This window comes from Lonchura striata, chromosome 13 (genome assembly GCF_050655825.1).
Source record: "Lonchura striata isolate lonStrDom1 chromosome 13, ASM5065582v1, whole genome shotgun sequence".
Taxonomy (NCBI): Eukaryota; Metazoa; Chordata; class Aves; order Passeriformes; family Estrildidae; genus Lonchura; species Lonchura striata.
Genome location: NC_140715.1, coordinates 5013797 through 5028012, shown reverse-complemented (window position 1 = coordinate 5028012; position 14216 = coordinate 5013797). Strand labels below are relative to the sequence as shown.

At 43.1% G+C, this 14216-nt stretch overlaps 1 protein-coding gene across 22 annotated transcripts in view; it reads left to right on the top strand.

The window, feature by feature from the left end:
* The first annotated feature begins 87 nt into the window (after nt 1–87).
* Nucleotides 88–14216, top strand: part of ANKHD1 (ankyrin repeat and KH domain containing 1) — a 98560-nt gene continuing 84431 nt past the window's right edge. For 21 of the 22 annotated variants that reach the window (XM_085590960.1, XM_085590950.1, XM_085590956.1 and 18 more), the window contains exon 1: nt 88–381. In XM_085590960.1, coding sequence (XP_085447086.1) covers nt 103–381 — 279 coding nt within the window. In that variant the 5' untranslated portion in view covers nt 88–102. Of the gene's footprint in view, nt 382–611; nt 13657–14216 lie in introns of those variants that run through there. The other variant, XM_085590959.1, reaches the window with a different exon arrangement.

Below are 14216 nucleotides of genomic sequence, written 5' to 3'. Positions count from 1 at the left end.
GGGGGGGCGGCGCGGCGGCCGCGGCCGGGTAGGGTGTGAGAAGTTAGTGGCGCTGCCGCGGTGCCGTGAGGGGACGGAGACGGCCGGGCCCGGACCAGCGCGATGCTCACGGACGGCACCGCCGCCGCTGCCGCCGACGAGGAGATCGACTCGGTCGCGCCCCGCGCGCCGCCCGCCGCTGCCGAGCCGCCCGCCGCGGCCGGGCCCTCCCCGCTGGGCCTGCGGGCCGTGCGCCTCTTCGGGGAGGCCGGGCCCGGCGGGCCGGGAGGGCCCGGCGCGCCCGCGGCCGCTGAGGCCGCCCTCGACTTCAAGCTGGCGGCCGCCGTGCTGCGGAGCGGGGGCGGCGGCGGCTCCGGCAGCGACGAGGACGAGGTGTCCGAGGTGAGCGATCCCGGCCCGCCCTCCTTCCCCTCCGCCGCTTCCTGACAGGCCCGGCCGGGGCCCGCCCGCCCTCCCGCTCGCCGCGCCGGCCGCACCGCACCCGCTTGTCCCGGGCCTCCCGCCGCCATGGGCGGGTCCCGGCGGCCCCGCACGGCAGCGCGGCCCGCGGCCGGGGCGGAGGCAGCGAGCGCGGGGGTCTCGCCCCGCCGCGCCTCCCGGCGGCCCCGCGGAACGGCCGGGGGCGGCCGGGCCCTCTGCGCGCCGCGGAGCGGAGCGGGGTGAGGCTGTGTCCTGACCTCACGGAGCCGCTTCCAGCTGGCAGCAGGTTCGGAGCGGGAGGCGAGATCCTGCACCCGACGGAGAACAAAGTGAAGCCGGCAGCCCCACTATTGCTGCCCAGAGCTCGGGGTTCCCTGACACGGATAGATTTCTGTAGATATAGCTATACGCACACGCATTTATGCAATAGAAATATTTCTTACCCAACAAAATGGAAGAGGGTAGTCGAGGTGTCTTCCTTTGATCTTCCAAACCTACGGAAAGGTTTAAAGGGAGGGTGTGGAGGAGGATCGGGGGCCTTATCCCTACCCAAATGGAGCGTTGTTGGACCTGTAAACTGGCATTTAATGCTGCTTTATGTAGCCTAGGGAGAGAAGGTAAATGAGGGCTTTTATCTGTCATTGCCACACCAAAGGGTGAATCTTCTTTCCTTAGTAGTCTCTTAGCAAAAGATGGGATCCCAGCTGGATCACAGCCCTTAGAGAGTTTTAGTGGGAAGCAGGAGAAAGTGGCTACTTACTGCTTGCAGGCTTTTCACAGTTCCTTTGGGCTTCTGCAGGAGGAAGAAAATAGCCAAGGTGATACATACAATTTTTAATTTGGAGGCCGAGCTAGTGTACTTAGGATGTGTCCTTGTTCCTTCTGGAGAGATTAAAGGAGGGAAGCCTGCACTCATCCTCCTGTGGCTAAATTTTTTGCCTTGTATTGATGACCATCTTTTGTCCAGCCCTCCTGAAACCTGAGCCAGGTCTTATTTGAATAAAAAAAGCGATTAAACTGTTGCAGATCTATATTTGCATTTTGCTCATGACCACCTAAGCTACATTGGAAGTGGTGCTGGCAGCAGGACATTTAACTAAACTCAAAATCTAATGGTCAGGCAGATGAGCACTTGTATGTGAACATTCCTTGTGTGGTTGATGTCCTGGATATCCATGTTCAGTCCATATGGAATTAGTTGTTCCAGGACATACCTGTTTGGGGGAGCTGGAATACCTACCATAGATAGAGTAGGACACAGATAATCAATGAGTGTCTGCTCTCTAGGAGGTCTTTTATGTCACATTTTAAAGTATCTTTGAAGATCCAAAGCAGTAGCTGGAAAATGATGGGAAGTGGGCTATATCAGGGTGCTTGTGGCTCTTTACAAGGTGAGCAGAGTCCTACTTTGAAAGCTTATCCCTTTTGAACCCACCCCATTATTTAAGGGATGTAAAGATTGGATAGCTAGGATGTTTACTAAGCACTCTTTTGACTAATAGCAAGTATTAAGAAAGACAGCCTATTATAAATAATGTGTCTGGGAGGTTGCCATCGAGGTCAAAAAAATAAAGGTTCCCAAACAGCTCTTAAAGTTTAATGATTTGTTTGAAAAACCTGGGGAAAAGTTCATTATTTAAAATAAAGAATAGAAGAAATTAATTGGAATTGAAATATTTGAAGATTTTCAGCACACACAGAGAGGAGGTGGGCTAATCTCAAAGCTGCAATTGCCTGGGGAGTTCTCCTGTCTTGTGTTTCTGGTTGTGGAGAATTACCTTGGAAGAATGTGCCTAGGCTGGGCTGCATGGCTGGGAGGACCAAGGGGGAAATTGTTTTTTTCTTCAGGTTTTTTTGGGTTTGTTTTTTTGGGTTTTTTTTTTGAGAGCTAAGGAAGCACCTGTTGTTAGTGGTGGGTGTCTCTCTTTGTTTTGTTTTCTTTTTTGAGCAAAGAAAAGGCAGTTAAGGTGCAGGGATGGAGCAGTGCAATTCTTGAACAGTGCTGCTTTGAGAAGCCAGTCAGTCACTGTTTGGACTGTGGTCTTGTGCCATGAGTCACTGATTTGGGAGTATACCAGTGGGTGGAATTAGTGAGAACTAAAAAGGGAGAATTAAAAATGAAACAAAAATAAAAAATATTAGTTTTTGCCATGTTGCCTTGATCTGTTCTCTTCTCTCTACTTTTGAAGCCATAAAAATTATGGTACAATATTCTGTAGATTCTGTTCTGTGGCTGCAGTGGTATTTAGGTTTTATATCCATGTATTAGTCTGAGTTTAATATGCTAAAATAATTGGACTGGTCAAAATGGTAAATTGGTTAAAAAAGAAAATCATCAGGGAAGTGCAGGACAAGAAGTATAATGAAGCATTTATCTAGAGAATGAAAAGAGGAATATATTTTAACCTAACCTTTTTGAAAATAAATTGCATTTCTTAGCTCTCCAAGTACTTTACAGAGGAGAGTAGTGTTCCCATTTTACAGGTGAAGAGGGTGTGCCCCATTTATCCTGGCTCACAGAAATGGGGGAAAATCAAAGCTTTCTGGTTTCCTAGCTCAGTGACCAGGCTCTTGGTTGAGAAGCCAAGGACTAAAGTGGATCCTGTACAGATGAGTTGTATTAGGTCCACAAGGTAAAATTTGAATGCAGCTGTGAAGAATATTTTCTAGAATTACCAGTTAAAATTATCCCATGCAAATAGAAACAATTGCAAGCTGAAGCACGTCTTTGGGCATGGAGGGATGAGGCCGGGAGGTTTGTGCTACTCCTGTGTGAAGCTGCCTGCTGTGGATCTCCTGGGTGCTCAGAGAAACTTCACCGCTGGCTGCAGCCTGAGAAATGAGGTGGTTTTGACCTCAGTGCAAATAGTTGCTTAGTTGCCTTGTAAGCTTGATCAGGGTGTGAACACAGCCTGCAATTTGTTTAGAGTGAGATTTTTGGTGTGACTTTAAGTGTATTATTACCAGTCCTTGTGAATTTTGCTGGCACTTACAGTGGTGCCAAAGGCACAGGCATTAAACAGCCTCCTCCTCCACCCTGGCTGTGAGTGCTGTAGGTCAAGGTGAAGGTGTGCTGAGAGGGCACTGCTGATTAGTGCATGTCCATGGGGTCTTTGATGGCCACAGAAAGTGCAGGTCCTCATCAAAAACCCTCCCAGCAGCAAAGTGTGGCAGGCAGGAGTGGAGGCAGGTGATAAATGTGGCTGTGTTAGTGCTCGGGGACAGTTTGCTGAGCTGTTGTAAATCAAGGAGCAGAAGCTGGCGGTGCCGACAGAAGTACCAGGGGATCTGGGAGCTTGGTTCAGTAAGTGGCTTTTGGCAGTGAATGTACAAATGTAGCAAATCTGTCCTATTCTGTAATTCAGGGCTTTGGAGGCCTTCAGTGACAACTGGAGCTCACCCAGCCCTTGGCTATGGAGTCAGCTCAGCTCTCTGCTTCCCTCTCCTGAGCTGCCTCCACCAGCTTGCCTTACTTAAGCTTGTACCTATTGCATAAGCCTCTGGGGATATTTACATAAAGCATAATTAAAAATCAGACATAACATACCTCCTACAAGGAGTAGGATGAATAGTTGAATGGCATGCACTCCAGAGCAATTCAGTACCTGGAGATTTTGTCTGGGGCCCCCCCTCCCTGCAATCTGAGATCTCTTAATTTTTGAACTTGGTTTGAAATTCAGAGTAAATACCTAGTTTGTTTCAGATTAGCAATGTTGTCTATTAAAGTCATTGCTGCATTGTTGAACCCTCCTAACATGTATCTGCTTTGTAGATGGTGTGCACAATGCATCTTTTGACTTCTGAGGTTAACACAATGCTTAGACACTTTAATTCTCATTGTATTAGAAACAGTGTAAACAGCAGCATTTTCTTTACTATAAGGGCTAGAAATTCAAAAAGTGGATGCAATTCAGGTAGATAGTATTAAGTAGAAAAGCCTTTTCTCTGAAAAATGTAGATTTCAGTTTAGCAGTTGATGTTTTTCTTTTGTTAAGCTCTTTCAAAGTGGAGGAGGTAAGATATAGGGAAAAAAAAAGTAAAATTTTCTTCCAGGAATTATTCAGTAAACATTTAGGGATAACATGTTCAGGTTTCCAAAAGAGTTGAGGTGACTTTTCAGGATGCAGAGTGCTGGTTAGTAGGGTTTTCCTTTATTCCCAGTCTGATTAGGCATCTAACTTCCAGAAAAATCATGGTAGGTATCTCAGTAACTTTGCAAGTCTGGCCTGTGGTAACCAGGAACAAGCAGTGTTTCTGCATGCATGTATAATAACCATACAAGCAGTATGATTTATCCTATTCAATAACATTTTACAGTGAACTAATTTCTAAGATTTCTTGCAGAACTTGGGTCTCCCTTTAGTGCAGCTTGACCCAATTGAGTACATGACCTAAAATAAATGTCAGCAACTGTTTTCTAATGATAGGTGTAGAAAGTAAAGATGTGAAATACTACTGTATAATTACATAAATATGCAGTGCAACCCCTTGGTAAGGAGAGATTTGCCAAATTTAGCAGAACATCTATATTTAGGTACAAATTTGCACATAGGTTTCACCAGTCAACTAGTTACAGTCTGGTGGGGGGTGGGAAGGGTTTGTTTGAGCATTAATGCTGAATCATGCGTTCTTGTGTTCTGATTTAAATTGGGGCTAGCCAGCTGCTCCCCTGTTGGCTTGATATTGGGGAGGTCTTTTGTCTCCTTTCCTTGGCTTGGAGGATGCTGAAATCCAGCTGTAGGGACAGCTGGATGGTGCCATGAGGACATTGTCCTCTGCTCAGAGCTCAAGCCATCCCTGCAGCATTCACTTGACAGAAGGGTCAGTGTGGAGGGAAGGGGAATACATAGGCACTCCTTTTTCTGTGCACACATGTGGCCTGGCCTTCATAACTGGGAGCAGCTCCAGGACTGAACTGGGCTGTTTGTTGGAGTCCACAGCTGGGGCTCAGACCCTGCAGGTGAGGAGGCTGCAGAGTTTCAATCTTAGTAGGTAATTTTGAGTTCTTGTAACTTATATGAAGATTCCTCTAAGGTATTAAGCTATTATTGGAATAAAAGTGATTCTTGGATTTAAGAGGCAAGTCTTGACTTATATGGGAAAAGGAACCATAGGTTTCTTTCCCACTAAAAGCTTCATGAAGCAAGAAAAATAACTCCTGCATCTTGTTTGAGGACTCTCTGTGGCACTGTTCAAGTGAAGCTCTGAAGCCTCCCCTTCAGCAGGGTGTTTTCATTTGTCTCCTGCAGATGCTTTCTTCCTAGCAGCAGCCCATGTGCCATGCAAACCCCAACCAAAGGCTTCATGTAAACCTTATCTTCCTAGTGGGAATGGCCTTCTGCTGGAATGAGGTACTGTAAACAAACCTCAGAAATCAGTGATTTGTGCAAGTACTTAAATAATTTTAGGAGGTTTTTGAACAGTGCCTGGCCTCAGAGGTTGTCTCAAATAGAAACTTTCTTGCTGGTACCTCAAGTGACCTTGGTCGATGATAAACTGAAATGATACAAATATCTTTTTTGTAACAACAGACTGCAGTAACAAGGTTGCAACCTTTATGCTAGAAACCTATATTGCCTCTGACAAAGTGAGGTGCAGGTGAATGAATATTTGGATTTAGGGGTTAATTTAGTTAGGATGGTATGCTGTAGTTCGTAATATACACAGATATGTATTGTAATAGAATACAGATAATTTGAGGGTTTTTTCCTCAACAAGTAGTTCTCCCTTTTTATTGTGAAAGTGCAGAGGTTTTATTTTGCATATGTTTTTGAGGAATGCTGAGCAAGTGAAATTTATGGAAATGCATTTGACTCTTGCAACTCATTACTTAAGAATTTTTTTCCTTATGTAATGTTGATTGTTTAGAAATTTTATAAAATATAAGAAGATTTTCTCCTTTTTTGCGTTGTTGTTTATCTTCTGCTGAAGTGCAGATAGAAAACACTTACTATGATAAAACATAAATAAAATAATTAGTCCTGTGCTGATCCTGTTACTTCTTTCCTGGTTTTTGTGAGATGAGACCCCTTATTCACTTTGGTCCTTTGCTTTCAAGAGGAGTTGAGATTTTTTTTTTTTTTCAAAATTATTTTCATCTTTAGCTCTTCCAAAGCTCCTGGAATGTGTAAGGAAGAGTGCTGTAGACTGACAGGGGTTACTCCTGGTTGAATTCTGATGAAGTGTTTGTCCAAATGCTGGTGGTAGCCGAGAAGAGACAAGTGTGGCTGGCCCTTCTGGCCAGGAGAGCTTTCCAAAGGTACCTTCCTGCATACCCACCCTGCAGGAAGAAAATACTCCCTAATAAAAGAAAAAGAGGATGTTTTATTGCCTGCTGGACAATGGGCCAACAGAAAGTCATCTCGTGTGTTTTTAACAGTTCGTGTATTAGCATTAGGTTTTAGCTAGGTCCCTAAGTTATTCTCCCTTGCATTCAGTAAAACATAGGGATTACTAATTAACTAAGATTTTCTTTTAGGAAAATCCCTAAACCTGTTGAACTCTCCCCTTCCCAAAATCATGAATTAAACCAATAGTGTCACATGGCAGGTAGGTAGTAAGTCAGTCAAACCAAGGCAGGAGGGGAGATCAGCATTTGGGGCTGAATGATCTGCTCCCAAACTGATCCTTGGTCATGGTGACTTCTGAGCATCAACTCTTTGGAGTATGTGCTCCTGCACAGCCTGAAAAGGAGCCAGGGAGAAAGGGAGTCTCATGTGGATGTTTGGCATTTAGGATTTCTTAGGATAAACCCAACAGCTTAGATAAATGTATCTCTTTTAATTGTTTTTATAAAATAGTTACATTTTTAAGCCCTTGTACTGCTATATCTTGAATTTTCAGTGGAGCATAGCTTAGCCAGGGCTCTTTGATAGTTTCTTTGAAATGACTAAGTGATGTCTCAGGAGTTGCATTGGGGTTTCTGCTACTTTGGCAGTAGGACAGCGTGCACAGACCTGTTTATCCAGGCCTTGAAAAGAATAGCTGCCACTAACTTAGGATCCGAGAGGGTCAGAAAGCCCAGGATTATTTTCAGTTCGCTATAAGCCTCTAGATAACTTAATTAGTCGCTTTAAATGTTGAGATTCCTCTGTCCGAAATGTATAGGTTGGCCTGGAAACAGATTATTGAATTAGTATTGTATTCAAGATCCACTTCTATGATTTCTTTTCTATTTAGGCACTGTCCCCTTGGATTGAAAAGAGATCTTAAAAGGTCATTTCCAAGAAGATGGCTTAGAATGCTTCCTGTCTTGGTTGGGTGTGAGCTTTTACATCGGCAAACAAATGCATCTATTCATCTTCTGCCTTAAAAGTTGCCTTCACTTTGGTTTAATGCCTGGGATTTAATACTTGAGCAAGGAAAGTCATGGCTAAATTCATGCAACAGTTGTGTTTTATATTCTTATAGATCAAATACTGAATTACGCCAGCTGTTTCTTGGCTTGAGGTGAGGAAAGAAGAGGGGCTCTTTCTGTGGGAATATTAGATAAAAAAAACAGTTGAGGAGGGAATCCTAGAGCCCGTGGGGAAGATAGTGCACTGAAAACATGATTTAGAGTGGACTGAGATGGAATACGTGAAAATAAGGAGTGCTTAGTGCAAGTGGTGCTTATTTTAGTCAAGTTTCCTGGTCTCCTTTCAAAGGTTTTCTTTGGTATAAAGTCAAGAATTGGCACTTGATTTACTGGGATTGATGTGAATTTTGAATAAGCTTCAGTTGTCAGTTCCAGTTCTGTACGTGACAGCGCCTTGCTGCAAAAGATTGTTTTGTACATGGGGAAAATATAGTCATAATTATTTTTGTTTATTAGACATTGAATATGTCTGGTTTTAACAGTTCTTTGGATTATTTCAGTAGTTACTGAGATGAGTAAATCTTTGTTTTCTGCTATACAGAGAAACTTTGTAACGTTGCCAGTTTCTTGTACCTAGAGGAGTCAGCCTGTGTGTTCTGTGCCTTAATTCTGTGAGGGTTAAGAGGGTGCAATCATGTTGCTTATTGTTGTGAAACAGAGCTTAAATACAAATAAATTGTAATGTTCTTATTTCTGGAAGAGCCATCGATCGGACAGCTCTTTCCAGAGGCTTGTGATAGGATGTTGTTTGTAGTATTCAGAACTACTTAAATGGCATAGTGTCAGTTGTCTACTTAAGAGAGAATTCAGGTAAGTGGTTAAAGTGACATGAACCATTTGACAGCTGCTTGTCCAGGAATGTTTGCTTATGGTTCAGTGTGAGTGCAAGAAAATTGAAAACCAGGATCAGGAATCTCTGGAAAGGAAGAGTAGCAGTATAAAACATTCATTCTGATTTATTGTTTTATCTGCATGTTTCAGATAACAGTTGTAATTTTGAGAACTGACTGGTGACTTGGGGTGCCAGGCTTGAGACCCTGTGGTGAAATAGCCATAAAGATGTCAGTCCTTGCTCACTGCCTGCTGTCTCTCCCATCATTTTAGGCAGCTGGTGTGCTAACACATCAAGAACATTGCATTGTGTGTAGGGATGTTGGACTCATGGCCTACACTCTGTGTGAGGGCCTTTCATTTCCTGCAGCAGCAAATCACGGGGTTGTGTCCACCTGTATTTACACTGTATCTATAGCAGCATCTGCAACATGAACCTGTGCTCTGAAATGAGCTCGTCACAACCCAGATCCTATAGCTGCTTATTTCACTAGCTGGTAATTGCTTAATATCTATGGGAATAAAGGCTCTTCTTTAGGTAATCCTGCCTCCAGTCAGTCAGCTTCCTACTGCAATCAGAGCTAAACAGATTTGCACCCCTTCTCTCCCCACCCTCCCAATCTAATGCCCTGCCTACAGACCTGCTGCTGCAGGTGCTGAGCAGTGACAGCTCCACTTAAAGGTGGAGCCATGGTCATGTTTATGGCCTCACAGGGAGCTGACATGATCTAATGCCTTTCTGTTCCCAGAAGAATGATTTTCCAGCTTGACAGAGCCCTTTTTAAGTCCATGAAATTCATAAAGTGGTAGAAAATTATTTGTTCCTTCCCCTGAGTTTTCTCCCTTTCTGATGTGTTAAAGTGACCTATGAAAGTGTCTGACCACTGCCTGACCTGTCACAAGGTGAGCAGTGACTGGAAAGGATGCTCCAGGTTCTGTATGCTCCCCATTGAGGTGGTGATGTCCTTGAGCACCCTGTACCCCCAGGCTGGCAGGGTACTGTGTAATCACAGCATCCACAGTGCAGGGTAGTGCTCTCTTGGTGATTCACTGCTCCTGATGGCTTTGTCTTCTTGGGCTGGAACTTTTATTTTTTAATGGAAGAAACTGCCTTCAGAAATTACAGCTCTAGCCAAACAGTAGATACAGTTTTATATCATTAATTATGTCTGAATTGATGTTCCCATTGATTCTATGTTGTTTCTAGGTACTGACTCTAGAGTACTTCCCTGAAGTGTTTATTTTCTTTCTGTAGATTTAAAGTGCCAAGAAAGGACAGTGTCCTGAGACCCCACTGAAAGGTTTTGTGAAAATACCCACACACATTAGTGTGTGGTTTTTTCTCTTCTTGAAACTGAAATGGTTGTGCAGGAAGGTACCTTAAGCAGGTGCAAAAATGTTTGGCTAGGCTGGCAGGGGAAAAGTGTTGAAAAGTTCATCCTCTGGTAAATCAAAACCAGGCTTTTTGGTGTCCACACCAAGGGAGTAGTGGTTTACTTAATTGTTGCAGGGAGCATCTAAGAGTGACATGTCAGGGACAAAGTCCTTTACTTTCTCCTTGGAATTATTATTTTTGATAGTTTTAATAGTTGGCATCCTTTATATGTGGAATTTAGAGGGGTTTGGTGTTAAATTTGAAATACAAACTGATTTCCAGACTTAGTGGTATGTCCTGTCACTATTCCCCAAAAATTTTATGGCAGGATTGCAAGTATTAATCCAATATTGGCATTCAGTTTAATAAAGGACAAGACAACATAAACTGTTAGAGGTTGTTTTTTTTTCTGAAAAATCCACAAGAACTTTCTCTGTTGCATTTCTCCTAATGCAGCATTGCACATGCTACTAATTATGGAGTGAAAATGTCCAAATGGAATTATAGAAGTAATTAGGAATGGCTTCCTAACACAAAAGAGAAATTCAGGCAGTCATTTATTTGAATAAAAAATAGGAGTTTAGGAGTCTCAGTGAAGAGCTTGGGTTCTTATTATTTATAAATACTTCACCAACAGAGCAATGAGTGTTGTTATCCCCAAAGAAGAGCTCATAGCTTAAGGGGTTCCTGGAAAATACAAGTTCAAGGAAATAATTTAACAGCACCTTTCTCTTTCCTATCAGTACTTTTTGTAAAGACAGTCTTTCCAAGAGCACTAGTGTGGCAGAAGTGGAAGGAGAAGGTAGAAGGAGTTGTCTCTGCTGCTGCCCTTGCCTGCCAGGAGGAGATCAGTGCTACCTAGAGCTACCCAGGAAGCTTTTCCATCCTCTGTAGCCTGTGAGGAGCAGGCTATTTGTGAGCAGGTCCAGGCTATTCTGGGAAAAGTACTTTGCAGTAGTGCAACATAAGGAAGATCAGTTTAGATTTAATATTAGAAATGTGTTGTAACCCTGCACATCATGTCCATCTCACCAGGACGACCAGTGTTAGTGGGGACTTTGGTGCCTGCAAAGCCCCTCTGCATCCCCCTGAGCTGCAGTAAGCTCAGTCCTGGTGCTACCACATAAACATTGATGGAGTTAAGGCCACATGGCTGCAATGTAGCTGCTCTGGAGGGAGGCAGCAGGGGTGTAACTGGATCTGCAGAGCTGCAAGGCTGCTGCAGTCCTTGGCAGGACTTCAGGCGAGGTCCATGGTTGCTGTGGAGGAGCAGGGGACGCAGGTGTGGTGCCGCCCTGCCCTCGAGTCCTGTGCAGCTTCTTGGGTTTTGACTGGGAAGGTGAAATTGTTCTGGCAGTTAGAATAATATCTGGAATCCATGTGTTCCTAATGAGCCTTCCCAAGTAAGATGCTTATTAACTGCCCAAAGCAGCTCGCAAAATAATCCAAAAATAGCACAGTGACTGGTTACTCTATCACTTTTGCTGCAGATCTGATTAGGATAGAGCAGAGTGCCTAAATTTTGCCACATGAGCAGTGAATTATGTTTTCCAGGAATGCTAATATGAAATATGCTTGGATTTTTTTACTTGCTTGTTTTGATTTTTAATGGAGTTTATTTTTGTTTAAAAAGCCAGATTTGATATATTTGCAGTAGTTTGTTTTTTCAAAAAAAATTATTATGATATGTGATTATTGTGGGTCACTTCCATTCGCAAGAGACAGCTGATCAATTAGGTAATTTCTCACTCTGCTATTAGAGATAAGATATCTAAGTGTTCGTTCTCTCTAGCTTTGTCTTAGTGTGTGAGAACCTGCATTGATTTACAGAAATGTCAGACATTCTGACTTGAAAATATATTGAAGTTTATTCTGGGAGACTGGCAGTAGTGCAGCTATTTTAAAATTCTGCATATGTATTTTCAGTATTTTCACACTCAAGTTATATTTGTATTGTAGGTATGTTATTAAGCTCTTACTAAAAAGCAAAATAAAACCTAAAAATTAATGCTCAACTTTTGCAGTAATAATGAAAGCATCTGCCTTCCTATGATATAAAATTATGATGAAAGTATTGTATATGATGCAAGAACTTTTGAGAGATTTTAATTGAGCAAGGTCTCTGGAAGTACATTTTTGCTGGTGTAAAGGAGAGCTGAAAGGCAAGAAGAGTTAATAAGAGTGGTGAAAAGAGCAGACGGCACCAGTACTACCGAACTTGTATTCTTAAGTAAAAACTGTGTGTGTAATTTACTCCAATTAGTAGTGTTTGCACAATCATTATTGAAAAGACAGACTTATTTAGAGGATCCTGTAAGCAAAATGCATTCCCTGTTGGGGGGACAGAGGTTCCTTGCAAGCTGAATATTTGTGAATGGTGAATTAACACTGATTTAGGCTTGAGAGGTGGATTGTTGCTTGTAAAATCCAGTAAATATATCCCAGTGAGCTTGTGCTGGCAGCAGTCAGGAAGAAAATGGTCCATATCTTTCCCAAAATGTCAAAACCATGAAGGTTTAGAATTTGCAGCAGGACAGCTTCTGGCAGGTTGCTGCAAGGCTGCTGTGCTTCCCTTGGCTGAGGATTGCCTGGCTCTTCCCAAGGCTGAACCCTAAGGCTTGCCAGGAGCCACTGAGTGTTTCTGCAGTGTTTGTTGTTCTCAAGTGCAGTTGCTTCAGTGGGAGGTAACATTTTTACTCCTTTTGGTATGTCCTCAAAAGGGAGGACTGCTGTTAAATCTAGTGGTATAGTTGACAAAGAAAAATGTCCATAAGAATCTAATACAATTTCTTGTATCTAGTTCTCAGCTGTATATAATGAATGGTCATGTACACAGAGTGGGAATTTCTACCCTTCACCAGATCACACAGACATGTTGCAATAGGAATAATATTTTTGTCATTTTCATGTCTTGTGTAATCTTGTGGGAAAAAATTAAAAACCCTGACGTACTCGGATAGGTAAGGGTGAATCTTCCCAGAAGCCAGTTTTGCATCAGAACTCATGAAAGCCGGGAGTCCTTAAGCTGGCTGTGGACTAACCTGGAATTAGAGTTCTGCTGAGGGGGCTCTTACTGTAGGGTTGCATTTTGCTGTGAGTTGTAAATAGCTCTTCTTTGTAGTAAAAATATGTATCATTGGTTTAGGTTACTACTTTTCTGCTTGTTTAGTGTTCAACTCTTTCTTGCAATGACAGTTTCTTATTTTAGGACTGTTGCTTGGACTAACCTATAAATCTTACTTCTCTGAGCACCAAATCAGAGCCTGCTTCCTTACCTTTAATATTTGTGTCTGGCATACAAGATCTACTATCTGTTAGCTGGCTGGTATCACAGATACCCACTGAGATGTGAGCCTCATGTTTAGTGTTCCTAAAAAGTCATGTCATGCTTGCTCCCTGATTGCCATTATATTCCAATGTTAGCGTTTCCCTGGTGCACGGGGCTGGCTTGGACACCAGGGGATAGTGTTACAGCCATTTACATATCAAAAAGGGGAAGAAGTGAACGAATCCAAGTTGCTTTTGAATAGCAGTGCTCTGTGCTGCTCCCAGATCCTGTTAACGTTGTTCACACAATGGAGCACTTAATGAATCTGCAGATGGCCTGATTTGATTTTTTTAAAATATAAATTTTCCCTTTCCAGGGGAAACAAGATGGTAGTTTTCTGCTGAGGTGAGAAAAATAGGGGGAAGTATTTTGGGGAAAACTGAGAAAGGAAGATGAGACTGGGGTATGAAGTGGGAGAGGGCAGCAGCAGCTGAGTAACAGGAATGTCTCATTTCTGTGACAAATCTAAGGCACCAGTAGTGTTGGTACAGATAACAGACAATATCTAATTATGAAATAGTGTTTTTGTCTTAAAATATTACTGAAAATAGAGGGAATTATATCTGAGCTTGGGAGATTCTGAAATGTAGCTCTGCTCTCTTTAGAGTGTGAGTCAGGTATCCTCCTTGTTTACTCTGGCAAGCTGTCATAAAACTGCAGTGTGTTATGTTGAGTAATTCCATGGGCTTGTGTTTGGAGGTCATGTGGGGCACTGGTGGGACAGCATTATTGCTGCTCGGTTGGAATACCTGCCTGCTTAATCGTTCTGCAGATCTGTTCTTGTCCAGAAAGCAGAGCAGACTGGGGAAATGCCGAGTGCCAGCTTGGAAACAGATGTTTTGGTGTTGAGTTTTGCTCAACTCTTGTGTTCCTGCTCAAAACAAACAAAATCTTTGTGCTACCTC